Here is an 18,637-nt window from a genome sequence, read left to right as displayed (position 1 = left end):
GGAGATGGTTCTTGTTTTATTTTGGTAGTCAGCTAATGCGGTGACAAAAAACCCTTATCAGCTTTCAAAGAAAACAAGGACAGCATTCAAACACAAATCAAAGGCAAAGGAAGAATAAAACTCATCAGTACCAAAGACAAGCCCATAATAATCCAGCCTCAAAATAAAGAAATCAGGACCCAAACACAGGGAAACTAAGACCAACCCATTACAAACCTATAAAACAAACAAACCCAGTGGTTCTCGGTCAGGAAAAAATAGAGAAAATGAGTTTTCTAATGCTGTAATGATATTCCACCAACTCTGTTTCCGCTAATGATATAAAATAAAAAATAAATGAAAAAAGATTAAAGACAAACATGTGGTGTATGGGGCACAGGCACTTTATGGAGCTTCAGAATTAGTGCATGCCAGAAAAAGTTAAGTGGCCTGTGATGGAGTCCAGGAATGATTGTGAAGACAAAGGCAGGAAGTTAAGGTGCAGGTGATACAAAAAGAAAAGCTTCTACCAAACTAAGAAGGGAGCACTAAAATCAAAACAGGAACTAAAACTTGATAATGTCACAAGAACTCAGGATCTTGGGGTTTCCATGTGATCGAGCGCTACTTGCCAGAAAAGACTACACCATCAAATGTAAATGACTGCAGATGGAAACAGACGTCTTCATACTAAGGTGAAATTTAATTTTGCTCCCTGCTCGTGCCAAACATTTGATATATTCATTTTTAAAAAAAAATTAAAAACCTTGTACCAAACTGAATTGTCCCTTCTCTTCTCAGCTTCCAGCATTACTGTTAGTTTTGGATGAATGGTGGGAAAAATATGGATGTTTGTGATGCGCGCTGCAGTAAACAGTGGTTGGCCTGTGTGATTGCATTCAGTGCATTGATACTCATCAGTCTTTCATGTCTCCCTCTGATGTTTTGTACTTTAAACTTAAACATGTGGGTGTGTGTAGGATCCTTGACCCAGCAGACACGTGGCAGGATGCCAGACATTGATGCTTTTAGCCGCCATGGTGGTGTGGCTGACTCACCTTCTTGCTCCGTCGGAGTAAATGCGTGTACCAGCATGCTTGTGTGTATGTGTGTGTGCGTAAGCATATGAATGTAAAAATCTCAAGAGAAAAAAAGAAAAAAAAAACCACACATTATACAATACATGATTTTTATAATTATAAAATAAATGTGAAGGGCCATGATTGCAGCGGTAACAAGGAAATGGAGACCTGCCGTTAAACCTTTAGAAGGGAACAACAGCTGTATGTGTGCTGTATGCTGAAAATAACATATAAAATAATGACTGCTGCAGTGCTTTTATTGTGTCTTACCTGTTTAACAGTGGTGGTCATGTTTGAGGAGGGAGAGCTGCTCAAATACTCCAAATAAGACCTCTGAATTATAGTTTTTGTGTTGTTTACATTTAGTGCCATTTAATCTGTGAAGTCTCAGCATAAACAGTGTGAAACTGCTAAACATAGTTCAGTAATTCCTTCAGTAAAACAAGACCCCAGTAATATGTTTATATGCTAGTGCTAAAAATGTTTCTGCCCTCTATTTCTATTAATTTTTACATTATAGGCTTTGATTTTCTTGTATTTTCCACTTGTATTCACTGCACTGTGGTGTAAGCTTAACCTCTGATTGAAAAGTCCAAAAGAAAAAAAACAAAGTCTAGAAAATAGAGCACTAGGGACATGTTCAGGTGGCCAGCCCCTCAGGTCCGACTCCAGGGTGAAGCACTGGTATCTCATCAGATCCAGGCGAGGTTTCTGAATTCCATGCTGCAGTCATTGTAGAGGTCTGGCTCCTCACTTAGGACCAGATTACCTTGGAAACCCTACCAGAAGGAGCTGGCCTGCCATGGAAACCCATGCCATGAAGCTCCTGGCTCACACTTTTTGTGCTGATGTTAATGCCAGAACAGATTTGGATCTCTGCAGTCACTGTTTTAGCAGAGAATTGTTTACTTGTATTTACTCTGCCACCCCAACGGTTATTCCCTTGAGACCTTACCCTAGATTTTACCCCCCTGAGACTTTGTGGTTGAGTTGTTATGGCTGCTAAACACAGTTGATTGTGGGATATCGTCGAAGGAAGAAATTCCAAGAGCTGACTTTTTGCAGAGTTGGCGTGCTATTATAGTACTACACTCAGTGAGCTGTATGAAACAACTAGTTCATTCATACATGTTTGTAAAGACAGACTTCGATGCTAGGAGCTTGATTTGATACAGCTGCAGCAACTAGAGTAAAAACTCATAAATACAAAGATTAAGGAGTGTCCCCCAACACTGTTTTCCATATAGTGTAACTCCTGAGATCAGAGCATGCAAACCCCTCCACCGCATTAAATGTGGATTAATTCTTCAGCAGAAGATCTAGGTTGTAGCTACATTAAACCACACACCCAACAAGGTAATTGCACACGCAATACGCATAATGCACCAGCACAATCATAAACGCCACCAACGACGTCAGCCACTTGCGTAGGTTATGTCACAGGCTCTTCAAAGAGACACCGCAGGTCTAAATCAGGCTGAAGGTTGTGACTCATTGGCAGGGTTGCAAGCGGACAACAACAGCTGAAACTGTCTTCCTCTTCAGTTGCTTCTTCCCTTCTCTGAAGGGCATCAACACAAGAAGGGACCAGCAGCGAAGTGGCAGCCACAGGGCGTAGATTGCCAGTGACAAAAAGCAATGATGGGTGAAAAAAATGCTTGTGATGCAAAGTCCATGTTGACTGAAGTGATTGAAGCAATTACCAGTGAGAGTGATTGGTACTCTTAATTGACAAATGAGGAGGTGGTAAATACATTAGAGGTTTCCCTAGACAACCTCTGGCTGAAATATCCACTACTAACCAGTCATTAGCTACAAAACAAGATGCATGATGAAGGAATCGCTTTGTAAGTAGACTGGGCTTAGGAGACATAGTCATTGAAAGATATCAGATGAGGTGGTTTGGACATCTGACGCCTCATAGGTGAGGTGTTTTGCACATGTCCAGCTGGAAGGAGATGTTGCGGCTCACCCAGGACATCCTCAAGAGATTTTGTCTCTGGGTTATCCTGGGAATACCTCCATGTTCCACTAGAAGAGCTGGAAATGGGGACAGGGGCAAGGGACTGCTTACCCAGAACCAAACGAGCATTGGGAAATAAATGGATGGCCCTATATTAAATGTTATGTTCATGTTATGTGTGTTTGTTTGTGTGCTCAACAGAGAGGGCAGCACCAGTATTCTGAACAACCTGCTGTCCAGGATGGAGCAGTACGCCAACAACCTGGAGAACCTGGTGGAGGAGCGAACACAGGCTTACCTTGAGGAGAAACGGAAAGCTGAAAACCTCCTCTATCAAATTTTACCACAGTAAGAAAGAAGAAAAAAATAACAGCGTTCACTTTTTAGCCTCACAGCCAAAAGCTTAAAACTCCCAGTGAACTCGAACACAGCAAATTGGGTGTCTCAATGACACTTTGTCATTTGTGTTAAATCCCTGTATTAATTATAGACTCCGAATTCCTCCCAGTGCTGCATTTTATTAACGGATACACATTTCCCCGCGGTGCCATCTCACTGTAGATGAAAGGGAACACAGAGAACTGACAGGCGAACCGCTCATTAAAGTGAGCCGGCAGATCAGACGTGATAGCGAGTTTAGGCATTTGGATAACACCACAGGAACAAATCCCATCTTTCTCACCCACTTATCTGCTTTTTCTTGGCCCCCTCCATCAAAGCCAGACTGTCAGAGAAAGGCCTGAGAGGAAGGACACATTTCATTTCTCACCACACGTATGAATTGAGTAAACTTCTTTTTTTGGCTTTGGTATCATTCGATTAACAGGAAATTAGCGTTAGCAGAATTAGCAAAAATAAACTGACATCTGGTTATAATTGAGCCTCCGGGGCGTTGATGTAATTGTGATTCAAAGAAACATATCTTTGATTATATTTTAATTCAAAAACTTAACATAATTAAAATATATACATCTTGTTTCCTTCCTCCTTTCTGATTCTTGCTTTCTCTTTCTCTCTGTCATTGTTTATGCAGCTCTGTAGCAGAACAGCTGAAAAGAGGGGAGACCGTGCAGGCAGAGGCATTCGACAGCGTCACGATTTACTTCAGCGACATCGTGGGCTTCACATCCATGTCTGCAGAGAGCACGCCGCTACAGGTACACGCCGATCAATGCCTCATCGCAAACCTCAGTTTTGTCTGCTTCTGACAGCATTTAAGTGTTAACTTTTCTGACTTTCAAGCTAATCTTAAAGCTTTTAAGAAATCAGTGGTCGTGATCGCAGTTGCAGTGAATTCTCCCTTCTCTACTCATGCATGAAAAGTGCTCACCGGGTCTCCATCTACAGTGTGTCTCATAGTGCGTGTTCCCACACATAGGCCGTGACTGAAAATAGTACAGTTGTTAGATGGTAGAGTACGTTGACTCAGAGTTGAGTCACGTTATGCCACCACATATCTCCCTCTCACTTTAATACCAAAGTGGTTTCTAGACTTCATCTGGAAGATATGTCTGCTAATGGATAATATCACACTGTCATGTGAACTGGAATCACCCTGAGAAAAAACCAAAATGTGTTTCTCTTCCAGTGTGCTGAAGAAAAGGTTATGTTATTTGACAAAGCTAAAAAAGAAAGAATAAAAAAGGCCTTGTAGACCTTTTTTCCAAAGCAGACATCTTGACTTTTCACATGGAAAGCAGAGAAAGCACAGATGTTTTAATTGTGGCCGCATCCCCTTTACAGGATCTCATAGATGATGGATTTACCCCTGCTGTGTTAGCGCATCATCCTAGAGACTGGTTGGCAACCTACTGGCAACCACCAGTCACTAGGGAAAAATGATTATTCCCCAACTAGTTGGAAAGTGGTATACCAGTTGGGGAAGATGTATACAGTCCTGAATGGAAAAACATTCTGTGATTGCTTTGGTCAATAGTAGATTGCTAAGCAATAGTAAAGTTGGGCATTTCAACATGAGACTCTATGGGAATTCAATTTTTGGGGGGAGCCAGCCCCAAGTGGCCACTAGAGGAACTCCAGATACACATTCCTTTCCCCTTTGCTTGATACCCAAAGGAAAAACTGTTCCCTGTTACACAATAAATACTTATAACTGCTTACAAACACCTAATTTCTATATAAAGAAAAAATGCATTGCTTAGAAGACAACAAGGGTTAAAGAAGAAGTAGTTTCAGATATTACATCTATATTACTGCTAATGAAAAAATGTACTTCGGAGGTAAAGGAACTTTTTTCTTTCCCCAGCCCTGGTTAAGCTCTGGAGCCAATCCTGTCAGGTCACACACACACAATGCCAAAATCCCCCTGTCAATCAAACTCTTCACCTCATCTTGACCTGTAATTATAGCGGCTCTGTGTGCACCCAAACAGCCATTTTCAGAATGCTGTAGATTATTCCTGAGGCTCATCATTCACCCAAAGTGCTTTTTTTGGACATGTGATGGATGTCACCTGCACCCAGAGTCAGCCAGTGCGGATTCTGCAGTAAAATGAAGGAGTCAGCTGTCTTGCCTACCACAAGATTTTCTCTCTAATGAAGCTATATATGGTATAAATATACTGTATGCAGCTGAAAGGTGTGTGGATTACAGGTATATGTGTCGGGCCACAGAAATCATTAATCTGGTGTTTAAGTGGCAGCTGTTTGTTTTCCTACAGTGTAAATGCCACAGAGAAGCAGTAATTTAAATCATGTAATCAATCAATACTTTATTTATATAGTACATTTAAAGACCAGAGGTACACCAAAGTGCTTCTCAATAGTAAAATATGAAATAGAATCAATTACATATGGATACGATAGTAGAGTACAAACACATTTCCAGACAAAACAAAGCACTAATTAACCCGGGAGTACTATGTTAAAAGAAATATTTCACTCCTAGTGTTGAAAGTTGTAATTATCAGAGCTTTGATCAGCAGCACAGCAAAGAGCAACACTGTGATGAGTGGGTCATTGTTTTGTTTCTGATGCTCCACTAGCACACTCAGTGACATATGTACACATAAATCAAAGGGTGTTTTCAGGTTTTTCCACAATATTTCACACATTGCGCTTGTACTTCCACGACGACAGCAAAGTCGGTATGCAGTCAGATATTAGTATCATGGTTTCTGTAACACTCAGCTTCACTTTACTACAAGGAAGGTCTTTTTAGATGTTGTAACTTCTGTCTTCTCCACAGCTGGCTAAAGGTCCAACAGCATGAGCAAGAGTAACCCAGAGACAACTTGTTTGTGACACTGCTCCCTGGTGACAGCAGACAGTGTTGGGATTAAATAATTTGCAGTGCCTGATCAACAGATACGACACATATATGACACATACATAGAATGAGGATCTTGGTTATTTGGGAGGAGCTCAGTGTGGAGCCACTACTCCTTCACATAGAGGACAGTTGAAATGGCGTGAGCATCTGACGAGGGCCCTGAGCCCCTCCTAGGTGAGGGATTTTAGTAAGGCTATACTTGGGTAAAGCTAGGACACAAGCCAGCTGAGAGATTATGCTTTGGGAATGTCTTGGGAACACCTGAAGGATATGGTTGGACAGAAGGAGATTCAGACATCTCTGTTTACTGGCAGTTCGTTGTTATCACTTTTGTGAATGGAGGTTTGTATTAAAAATGAGTCACAACTGCTGGCAAGCGCCATGCTCTGGTGTTGTTGTGCACCGGGTTACAGTTTGTGAGAGGGTCAGTGCAGGAGCTCAGATTCCCAAATGGCAGAGAAAGTGACGTTCTGTAGAAATGTCCTTATTTCCTGGATGCTGGTTTGGCTTACAGGTCCAGGAGGCAGCCATATGCTGCAAAGCTAAATGTGACGCTGACCTGAAGCCGGTCACTGCGTGACTTCCCCCAATCTCTCTCTGTCCCCATTTCATCTCCTCTTCGCTGCACTAATCTCATCTAATAAAGGCAGCAACCCCATCTCCCCCCCCCCAAAAAAAAGAATAAAAAATTATTTGTTACTTGTGTTAATATTAGTTCTGCAGTGTTTCTAATCACAGGCTACAGACAGCTTTGCAGACTGTCGTCCACATGTTGTAGCTGTTTGCCTTCACCAGGGGGCAGTATCACAAAAAACCTCTCCTGGCGATTCTTGTTTGTGCTGCTGCTGCTGCTGCTGCTGTTGTTGTTGTTGTTGTTGTTGTTGTTGTTGTTGTTGTTGTTGTTGTTGTTGTTTTCACTGCAGATCATCATCATCATTGTATGGAGGGCCACAAGTGCCAAAGTGAATTAAACTAATACATAATTAAATAATAAATTAAATGTCATGAATTAATTACAATTGGGAATAATAATTACATGTATAAATCACTATAAACTCATTTGTTTTAAAACGTTTAATAAATTTCCAATTTTAATCATTTATTTACACATTTTATTCACTATTTATTGATGTATTTCGTTGATTTATTTTGACACCCCTGGCCCTCCATACATTTGTGCTTCTCAAGGTGCTTTTTTAAAAATCTTTGCGATTTTTTTCTCTTCGTGGTAACTTCCACTGTCGCTCCCTTCTCAGTTCTCTTTAGCTTATCAACCAATTAGCATCTGACCTACACTCATCCAGTGTCGAGCTATGTGCTGCTGATTTTTGGAAACTGCACACAAGCACGTTTTCAAATCTCCCTGTGTAGACCTACACAGTGGACACAAGCGCTGTGACATAAATTCACCATTAGACTGCGGCTACCATGGCCCGGAGCTTTATAAGATGTAATTTAAAAAAAATATTTAAATATAAAATCTGTATAAAATATGTTTTTTTTTTTTATAGAGAGCACATCTTCATATTGTCAGGTTTTACCATTAGATAGAAAATATAGCTGTAATTTACATGATGTCGGTTATACTAGTCATTTCATTTCATGTGTCTTTGAATGAAGCAACTGCATGAGCTTTCCTTTCATAAAGGGTTTGTTTAATGCATCCTCTGCTAAAGGAGGTAATAAACAAAGCACTGAAGCACCTTTTCTTAATATTTAGAGAATTCAATGAGCTCTTAATCCAGCTGCCACGCAGATGCTTCCTGGCCACTTCCCAAGCAAAACCTAATACTTAGAAAACTCAAGAACTTGACAACAAATAGGTCGGAAATTATATCCTGGTTCATCACAGTTCACTCAGGACCAAATGTCCCTGCTTCAAATGGGTTTTTTTTTTTTTTTTTTTAGGTTCAGAAAACAGCTGTAAAAAAAAAAAAAAAGGAATAAAAAACCGAACATCTAATATGAAGCCCAAATAATAATAATGGCCTCTGAATAAACAGCCAGCCGGTGACATTACCGCTACATTTCGACTATTACGAGCCAATTCAGATTGTGCGTTTGTAATATTCCATCTGGATTTGATTTATCGTCTCGTATTTGTGTTTTTCAGTAAGCCTCAAAGCCTGGAAATCGTCCAGGGACAGAAATAATGCGAGCAGCTCTGAGGTTTTTACAGACGCGCTCGTCTCCCAGTCTGTCAGCCTTTCAACAAAAGAAAACAGGGCGCCCAGTGCTGGATTTACAGCGTGCACTTCTACATTTTTCATTAACTCATAATGCTTTGGGTTGAGAAACAGGATATGAGCTAAAAACTTCCACCTCTTATCTTTTCTTGCTGCACTGAAAACACAGAATCATGAAAACTTCTCTCTCTACAGGTTGTCACGCTGCTCAACGATCTGTACACGTGTTTTGATGCAATCATCGACAACTTTGATGTATACAAGGTACGTCGGGATAATCAGTGAGGAGTCTATTATAGTAGCTTTGCATAAGAAGGATGTGTGTAGCCCCTCCCTTCATCCTCTGTCTGAAATAAGCAGTTTTATCTCCCTTTCAGCCAACTTTTATAGGCAAAAATCAAAGCAGATAATGTTAAAAGTAAAAACATCACAGCAGCTCATAGAAATAATTAGTTGACTTATTTACTCGAAGGTTAAAACTGATCTTCTTGTGATTGGTCCCTCAGGTTGAGACCATCGGTGACGCCTACATGGTAGTGTCTGGGCTGCCGGTGCGGAACGGCAAACTCCACGCCAGAGAGATCGCCGGGATGTCGCTGGCCCTGTTAGAGCAGGTCAAAACGTTCAAGATCCGACACAGACCCAACGACCAGCTGAGACTCAGGATAGGCATACACACAGGTGAGTCTTAACTCACAAGTGGAAAATGTAAAACCTGCAGGGTTCCAGTTTTCTTGTTTACTTCACCACAAAAACATGTTTTGGTCCAGTTTTAGTATCAGAAGCTTCAAGGTTTGCATTTGCAGCACGATTTAGTAACATGCAGGTAAACATAAACATATGAAGAGCAAATGAGTGACTACATCTGTAATGAAATGCCATCAACAGTCATCGCAATAGTTTTGCTTTAATTAGATGTGCTTTTCTAAACAGGGACCGTTAGCTAGATGGAACAGGAAGCCTTATCCTCGATATTAAAGTTGGGAGAGCTTCTGTATAGTCAGTATCCAGTCAATATGTGTATATGTGTCTTTCTGGCTGCTGTTACAACCAAATTTCCCCTTGTGGGACAATTAAAGGATTATTCTATTCTATTCTAATATCCAATACTATCAGCAGCAGGGAGGTCACAGAGGTATCAATTATTATTATTTGTTATTTGTGCCAGCATTACTGTTTCTTATATGTTTTTCCTGCAATTTAAGAGTGGGAAGTCAAATTCATTTTACATCAGGGCCATCCGTGAAAATCCAGTAGCTGCACATTTAATCCCTGCGATATCTCAATATAAAGAAGTGCAATATCAACAGCACGTCTCAGTTTTACTATATGATAAGGAAACGCTGCTCTGCTTAATGGAAGAAATGTTACAGCACAACTCTTTGGGCTTAAACTGAAAGAAATAAATGTGTTAAATTAAAGGTTCTCATTGCCCATACTGTCCTTTAATTATAAAGCAGAAAGTTTTTTTAATTAACAAAAAATTTTATTTTATGTATTCATTCAAAATATTTTTATTGAGTATTTGTGGATATAGTTTACAGAGAAAAAAAGAAGAGGGGAAAACACAGAGTGTTTACAATGAATACAAAACAGAACTTCTCATGTTGGAACATTGTTTTCCTCTCTTATTATTTGTATTTATTTAGTTTAAATGAAAACTGTTTATTTGTTTGTCTATTACTTTGGTAATTACTTTGATATTACTTTGGTGTAGTATGGACACCTATGGTTGAGGCCTTCATCAATAGGACAAGCTGTAAAATTTATGAAAATATAGTTAAAAGTCCAAAATGCATGTTCTCCTTCACATTTTCCAAAGATCTCCAGTGGGCCAGATTGGAGTTTTTGCCGGCCTGATTCTGGCCCCGGGCCTTATGTTTGACACATGTGATTTAAGGGTATACCCCAAAGCCCTCCCAGGGAAAATTCTGTAATTTACCTAACCCTGAAACATTATTAGGTGTGCCAAACAAAAGGCCTGGGGGTCAGTACTGGCCCTGCAAGCACTCCATTCTGGATGACAGTGGAAAAATTTGAAAGAAGGCAATAACTTTGGACTTTTAACTGTATTTTCATAAATTCTTCCTACTGATAAAGAGTTGGTTAGACATTGCTATTTATACTACAGGAAGGTAATTATGTAATAAATAACAAAATTGATGACAGAAAAGTTCCTGTTTTTCCACTATCTAATATAGAAACTTTTGTTTTTTTTATAATAGGTAGCTAATACGTAGTTAAACTTCCTTAGGCTGACAGAAAGGGGAGTCTCTTTAGTCCAGCCCACTTAAGATCAAAGTGGGTTGTATGTGACCTATGATATAAAATGACTTCGGTGATATAGGCCATGCAAGTGACCACCACCAGTGCCAGCATTTTGTACTTGTGCTGGTGTGTCTGCACTGCTCGTCACCATTACAAAACACCAGCTGGTGGTCGAGATGATCCATTCTCTCCCAGTCAATTCGACTGGTAGCAGAAGAAAGACGTAGGAGGAAAAAATGGTACTGAACGGGCAATCACAGTCAGTAGACACCAACATGAAACTACAGACTGGCAGATTAAATTTAATGCTACGCTAATAATAAATAATAGTACGATTATAATAAGATTAAATCCATGGATAGGAAGACCAGCAAATAGTTAACGATCACTTTGGAGGTCATCGATGATCAGAGTGATTATCGGAAACCCTAAAAAAATTGCCTTGAAAGGTTAAATAAGTCAACAATACCTGATCAGATCACATATGGGACAACAGAATAACAAAAAGCGGTAGGTACAGTTGCATTGGTCTCTTCCATGCTCACCCGCTTTTTTGAGACTTTTTTCTGTTGCTGTTATTCCATTGATGTGGCTACTTTCCCCACCGTGGCAGAAGATCACAATCTCATTATTAAATGCTCTTTGAGTCTATCGAAAGTTAATTGGCCCCAGATGGGAAGCTCCCTGGTAAAAAGAACGACCGTGACCTTTTTGAACAAATCAAAGATTCAAAAAGCTGAATCAGGCTACCTGAATCCTGCAATTGTGACAGCTTGTTCAGACATTATTGGGAACTAAGCAAGGCACATTTCTCTGTCTCCACACACTCACTCCTCTAAAACTAGATGAGCGAGGCGCTTGTAGAAAGGCTGAATTATTCTAACTGCTTTTCATGCAATAAAATTAGTCAGCCTCATGTGTCTCTTTAAGTCTCCGGGTTCTGATTTCTGAACGCCCCCACTTAAATGCTTTTTAATAACTGCTGAGTGATTCTTCATGTGTATCCTGGCAAAAACATAAAAAATAAATTAATAGTTTTTGGACTATAAAAGAAACATGTGTTATCCAGGGCATGAGATTAGCTAACAGTATCCAGAGCCTTTGTAAATTCCATTCTTCGAATACCCAAACAGATGGAGTTTAAAGGGGGGGATGTTATTCTTTTACTCATTTTCTGTCATATATGCATTGCCAGAGTGGTGGAGGCTCATCTTAAACATGACAATGAAATATGTACAAATAGATTCTGTGAGCTGAACAGCTCTAAATGCTTTGTTTAGAGTATTTTTTCTACTCTTAGCTCCATATGATGTCAATGAAAAAGGACACTGCTAATATGGTCATCTCAGGAACTCTGTGCTCCGAAGTGGCTGATGAAGAAAGTTGGCTTAAAAGGAGAGGAGCTAAAATGTCTTACTTCAGACAGAAGATGAATGTCTAAAATGTCTAAAAAAAACCCTCCAGTCCAAGAGTAGAAATTAGGAGCTGGAAATGAGCACAAGAGCCCCCCTTGTTTTTGTTTTTTTTAATTTGACGTAACTTATAAGAAGCTTCTTGCACAGTATTTAGACTGTGTCAGCTCATAGAGGCACTGTTTATGTTCTAGTTCAGCAGCTGAAACGATCCAACATGCATAGGCTGGCACTCAGTGTCGTCACTGTAATTTAGAGCAGTTTCCTTTCACTCACACCTCTGTCTTCATATTTAACATTTCCCCTGAGGTGTGGTAATGACAGAGCTTCCCAGCTCCTCAGGTATGATGATTGTTTTTCCCTGGTAAAATCTGACTATATTTAGTGTTTGTTTTACAGGCCCAGTGTGTGCCGGCGTGGTGGGGCTGAAAATGCCCAGATACTGTTTGTTTGGAGATACTGTCAACACGGCATCCCGGATGGAGTCGAATGGAGAGGGTGAGTGTCACTGGGTTTTTCCTCTCTGCTGTCTGTTGGATGTAAAGCTGGCGTTACTACGTAAATCTGTGTTTTCAACAGAAGGAGTAACACGCTTCGTACAAATCTTTGCAGTGTTGAAGTTAAAAAGGACTCGTAGCTTATTCTTATTCTTGTATTGCAGCTGCTCTGTATTTAATTAACTTTTCACTTCTTTTAAACACTTTTTGCACTGCTGGTGATAAGGTCCATAAAGAAAAACTCAAACAGAAACAAAGCCAATAACACAAAGTCCAACGGTAAGCAACAAAAGGAGAAAACAAAAACTGGGAAACATGAAAGCATAGAAGACAGAAACTATAAACAGGAGGCTAACAGGGAGAAAAGGCGACTCTCTGACAAAAAGAAAACCGGAGACAGGACTAAAGGCTTCTTTCCCATTTCTCTAATCTGTGCCTCCTTATCTCCTCCGTCCTTCTCCCTGTGACTGTGTAAGTTAATCTCAGTACTCCAGGATGAAGGATGTCTTAAATGGATCATGAGGACAGAGAAGAGAGGAGGAAGACACAGATGCATTTCCTTTTAACTTTAATGTAGAGGTTTGGCAGACAGCTGGAATAAATTAACCATAATGACAACTCATCGTAGATGAGCAAACTTTCTTTACCTGTTTGTTGGTCTGTGAATAAAGCATCAAGCCATATTATTAAAAGTACCCTTGAATTTAAAAAAAGATGCCATAAACACATAAAACACAAGATTAGCCACAGGTAAAAACAATGAAGGTGGGGCGGACATTCACAGAGGAGGGAAACAGCAACAGGAAATAAAAGAAAGCTTTTCTTCCAATTAAAATAGGAAATAACAAAAAGACAAAAGTTTTGTCTGTTACTATTACCAAACATGGCCACAGAGACAGGAGAAAGACAAAAGATGAGCAAAAAGAAGACTAGAAGTAACTGAAAACCAAGACGACCAGTGCAAACATGCTACATTATGATAGCAGGAAAAAAATAAGCTACTATTAGATAGAAGAAAAAGAACAGAATAAGAAACACAAAATAAATGCACGAACAGACTGGCCAACATCTAGCTTGATGTGCTTCTTGGCTTTTGGAAATCACACCAGTCTTAACAAGGCAGATAAAGTTGTGTCGGGCGAATCCGCACTGTAGCATGAGGCAAATTTAAAATTGAAATATTTACACAAACACAGGTTTGCTTCTGTTGACATCAGACAGGGGAAAATAGCATAAATTCTTTAAATGAACTGAGCTGCATGAAAACTTTGCTTTGTGTTTGGTCTGAATGCGACATTAGTCTCTTAAGGATGAATTATTGTGATCCAGTTGTTTTTGTCTTTGAATCTTACTGTTGGCTTTCCCTTTAATTTGCCACCCATCTGTACATATAGAAAATCCCAAACTTGGTACTGCATTTGGTTTAGTTGAATATTTGAAAAGCTTTTTTAATGGGAAACTGAAATGAGAACTTTTTTAACCTCCTAGGACCTGGCGTCCACATATGTGGACATCACATTTTGGGACGTCTAGACCAAAATACTTAAGTTTTCTCTACAAGGGCCTGATATGCACTTACGAGGATTATACTGCCACTGTTCTATCAAAATTTTAAATAAATGTCCTCATATGTGGATCTCATTTTTCTCACAAACAAAAATTAGGTAAAAAAAAAAAAAAAATCTGGTAATTCTTTGTTTTTACATTCTTTAGGTCCCAATCAGCCCAAATAGCAAAGAAAAATAAAAAATGCATGCCATGAAAGAGTTCGGGTCTTATGAGGTTAAGCATACAACTTCAGAATAGGCTGATTTTTTAAAAGTAAAATAGCTTTAATGTTTTCCAAGTTACAGACCTTCCTTGTAGTGGGTTGAAATTTGGCGTCTTTATATTCACTTTATTTTTTTCCACATCTAGCTTATGTTTTTTAATGCTTAAACTGATATAACCGTATATTTCTAAACAAATCTCAATTTGTCAAATTGCAAAATCCACAGGGATCCCACAAGGATCTATCCTGGGCCCGTTGATGTTTAAATTATAAGTAATGAAAAAGTAGTCAGCGCTTCCCACCTCACCCCTTTAGAATAAGCTAATTTTTTTTTTCCTGAGATACAGGACTAACCCCAAACTTGAAAACATGCCTTTTGGGTAAACTGTAAAGGGTCATATCACTACCTTATGTGAGACACAGTTATAATCAAATATTTACTTATAACCATCATGCGCATGAATTTCATAATGATTTTGGGCTTGTAATGATTTCTTTGAACTGTTCTTTTTCCAGGGTAGAATGATTGTACAACATCTTTAATTACTTTAGAGAAAATCCAAAATTAAATTGTGCACTGATTTTTTTTATTAATTAAAGATGTATGCTTTAGCTGTAGCTGTAGGCTGGCAAATCAGGAAACAACACTGAGGTTGACATTTTGGACGTGTCCCATTGAACAAACAAAAACCAGACTTCCAGAATTAACAGCAGTAAATAATAGACCCTTTATCACTGCACGCAGGACCTGTTCATCTCTGTCTCTGACTCATTTCTTAATGAGTTTTGATGGAAGCACTCCTGAGGAAAAATCTGATTTGTGAGCTAATTATAAGCCGCGGTGACCTGCTGCATCTGATGCTGTTTGTGCTGACATTTCTTTTCTTAACTGGCAGTGACAGCAGTACCGTGTTATGAATCTATAACTGGATATTTTGAGTGAATCTTCAGATGTATCGATTAACTGCTGAGGTCCTTCCTGTTTTGTGCCTCCTCTGCTAAATAATTGATGGCACTTACAGCTAAGGGCCCTTAGCCAGCGATTAACAGTGCAGCATGCAGCTTCATGGGCAAGAATTGCGTCTCACGTCCCTGCACTGTGTGCATTATTAGAACAAAACAATACAGATTTTCATCACCGTTAGCATTTTGATGCATTGGCTCATCTCCACAGTTTTCCTGTGAGCTGTTATCTTGAGGTTGGAGATGAAAGCAGATATGTGAGCTGTTATTTGTCATTCACGCTGTGTTTGATGTCTCTTCTAGCCTTAAAGATCCACGTGTCCTCGGCCACCAAAGAAGTGCTCGATGAGTTTGGTTACTTTGATCTCCAATTACGAGGAGACGTAGAAATGAAGGTAGGAACCGTCATCTGAATGAAACCAAATGAAACCTTTGCCTTAAAAGTGAGTTCATATGTATTGTGAATGTTAATAAAAATAAAAAAAGAGCAATGCATGATACGTCACTGGTTTATCAGTGACGTATCATGCATTGCTCTTTATTTACAACAAATGATTTTCATTATACATCAGCCTGAGGATTATTGGTTTAATTAACTGATTAATATGTCAGCCTGTAAACTCAAGGCTGTAACTATTAATGAGGATGCTGGGATTGATTTTAACATCCCAAGGAGGAGAGATCAATATCTTTAAATGAGACAAGTTCTTAGGTAACTAAATGAAACACAGCACCACACCAGATGCCACTCCTATATGCTAAGGAAACTGAGGCTGGCATTCACAGAAAATGTAGATTCGAAAATATTGCCTGGTCTGATGAGTCTCGATTTTGCTGCCACATTTAGATGGTTGGGTCAGAATTTGGCAGACATGACATAAAAGCATGGCTCCATCCTGTCTTTTATCAACAGTTCCGGCTGCTGATGGTAGTGTAATGGTGTTTGGGATACTTTCTTGGCACACTTGGGCCCCTTAGTACCAACTGAGCCTTTTTTAAACACCGCAGCCTGCCTGAGTAATGTTGCTGACCATGTCCTTATATTTATGAACAGAGAGTACCCATTATGATGGCTGCTTCTGTCAGGGTAACGTGCCATGCCAAAGCTCATCATTGTGATGTTCAAACTGTTTTTTTGAACATCACAATGAGCTCACTGTACTCAAATGGCCTCCACAGTCAACAGATCTCTTCTGCCTTTGGGATAAGTTAGAACAGGTTTTGCATCCTGGATGCAACACTGGCAAAAACTGCAACAACTGCTTGATGGTTGCAGCAGTTGATGGAGAATGGATCAAAATCTCTGAGGAATGTTTCCAGGTCGTTGTTGAATCTATGACATGAAGAATTAAAGCAGCTCTGAGGGCAAAAGTTGTTCCAACCCATTACTAGCTACATGTACCTAATAAAATGTTGTCATGAATCGCTGTGCGGCAGGCAGGAGTTGGACCCAAAATGCAGGCACTCAGGCACGAGGTTTAGACACACGAACTCAGCTTTATTGCTGGCAGGGGAAAGTCATACTAAACTAAACTGGAAAATGACAAACTAAACTCACAGGGCGATCCACACAGCATGAGGGACGACACGACACTGACTCAGAGAAACACAGGGTTTAAATACACTGGGAAGTAACGAGGGGAATGAGACACAGAAGGAGGGCACAGCTGGGAGAAATCAGGACTGACGAGACAAGGAAGCAAAGCAGGACACATTCACATAAGACCCAGACCTTCAAAGTAAAACAGGAAGTATAACACAGACACGCGAACTTGACACGGTGGAGACAGCAACTAAGAAACACAGACATAAACCATAAAGCTGAGGACTCTAAGAACCAAAATACGCAGACGGAAATACTAAGCTTGGAACACAAGAAACTAGACTCGAGGGAGTAACAAAAGACCAACCATGAGAACATAATTCACAATACAGAGTGACAGAAAACAAGAAACTCAAACATGCAAAGACACAGACGTACACAGAACAGAGGGGACACAGAGAAATATGAAGAGTAAGGGATCAAAACTAGAAACCATAGAATAAATTACAAGAGTACAAGATACAAGAATCACAAAGAACTAAAAACGCTGGGTCAGGAGACCCAGGATCCTGACAAATGTAGATGAACTGGTTACCTCGTATTAAGTCCAACTTGAACACTTGAAGGTAAAAGCAGCAATCAAAAGTGGTTTAATAATTTTGAGAGGTAAATCATTTAGGAGTAAATATCCTTTCACATTTATCTATAGTCAGAATATATTATATAAAGTGTCATATGTGAGCAAAGGGAGACTTAAAAGCTTTATAGTGTCACCTTTAAGCAAAGGTCAGCAGAGGATACCAACCCCTCCACTCTTCATCTCCATTGATGAACTTATTGATTTCTGTGTTTTTCCAGGGCAAAGGCAAAATGAGAACGTACTGGCTTCTTGGGGAGAAGACTGATGTGTATGTTATCTGAGAGGCCTGCTGATAATGTGAGAGCAGCAGTGGTGGAGACGCCAGCAGAAGCTCCAGTGGCCGAGCCACTTCTTTTATTTGTTCTAGAATAAGTCTTTAATGGTGATTTCCCTGCAGAGGAAAGGTGAACGACACCCTACAACAACAACAAAGAGGGAATTCCAGGTATATTTATTACCTGCATACTGAAACTGCAAAAAAAGAGAGATTAAAACTGTAAAGTTGTTTTTGTATGAAGAATTTCTGTCCTGAGAGTGGGTACTTTTCACTGATAAATTCTTATTTTTTGTGCTTTCTATATTAAAATTTGTATAATGTGTTTGAAAGTCAATGATGTATTCCTATTTCCATTGAAGTGTGCAGGCACGGTGCTGCAATCGATGTCACTGCAGGAGGTTCAGCCGTGTTACACAGTGCAAGATAATATGTATATATGTATATCCAAGATACTGTAAAATATTTTGTTCAATAAACTCAGTAAAACACACTTCTTTTTCCATTTATGGACCAGGGACTATTTTTACATTATTGGATTTCTTTTGTGGTGTTATTGATATTTGCTTTCACAAAGGGTGTAATGTGAGAAAAGAGCCCTTTATTTCCAGCATTACAAATCTTCCTGACAAACACCCACTTTCAACTCAGAAGCAATTCATAAATGACCTTCCACGGTCCCCTCAAATATCGAGTGTCCCTCTAAACCATTGCATCTTTAAAAAAAATTAAGTGCAGCAACCAATTTACTAGAGAGGCACTCTAACC

General features: G+C 39.6%; 1 protein-coding gene across 1 annotated transcript in view; it reads left to right on the top strand.

The window, feature by feature from the left end:
* npr2 (natriuretic peptide receptor 2) overlaps positions 1 to 18,353 on the top strand; it is an 89,336-nt gene extending 70,983 nt beyond the window's left edge. Inside the window, exons 16-22 of the mRNA XM_085359639.1 lie at positions 3,226 to 3,372; positions 4,058 to 4,181; positions 8,697 to 8,765; positions 9,008 to 9,182; positions 12,581 to 12,679; positions 15,716 to 15,807; positions 17,814 to 18,353. Of these exons, the coding sequence (XP_085215765.1) occupies positions 3,226 to 3,372; positions 4,058 to 4,181; positions 8,697 to 8,765; positions 9,008 to 9,182; positions 12,581 to 12,679; positions 15,716 to 15,807; positions 17,814 to 17,876 (769 nt within the window). The 3' untranslated portion in view covers positions 17,877 to 18,353. The remainder of the gene's footprint in view (positions 1 to 3,225; positions 3,373 to 4,057; positions 4,182 to 8,696; positions 8,766 to 9,007; positions 9,183 to 12,580; positions 12,680 to 15,715; positions 15,808 to 17,813) is intronic.
* Positions 18,354 to 18,637: the final 284 nt, after the last annotated feature.

This window comes from Diplotaxodon limnothrissa, linkage group LG7, assembly GCF_057381915.1.
Source record: "Diplotaxodon limnothrissa isolate DT_005_m linkage group LG7, D_limnothrissa_male_GT1.1, whole genome shotgun sequence".
Taxonomy (NCBI): Eukaryota; Metazoa; Chordata; class Actinopteri; order Cichliformes; family Cichlidae; genus Diplotaxodon; species Diplotaxodon limnothrissa.
This window is presented reverse-complemented; position numbering and strand designations above follow the sequence as displayed.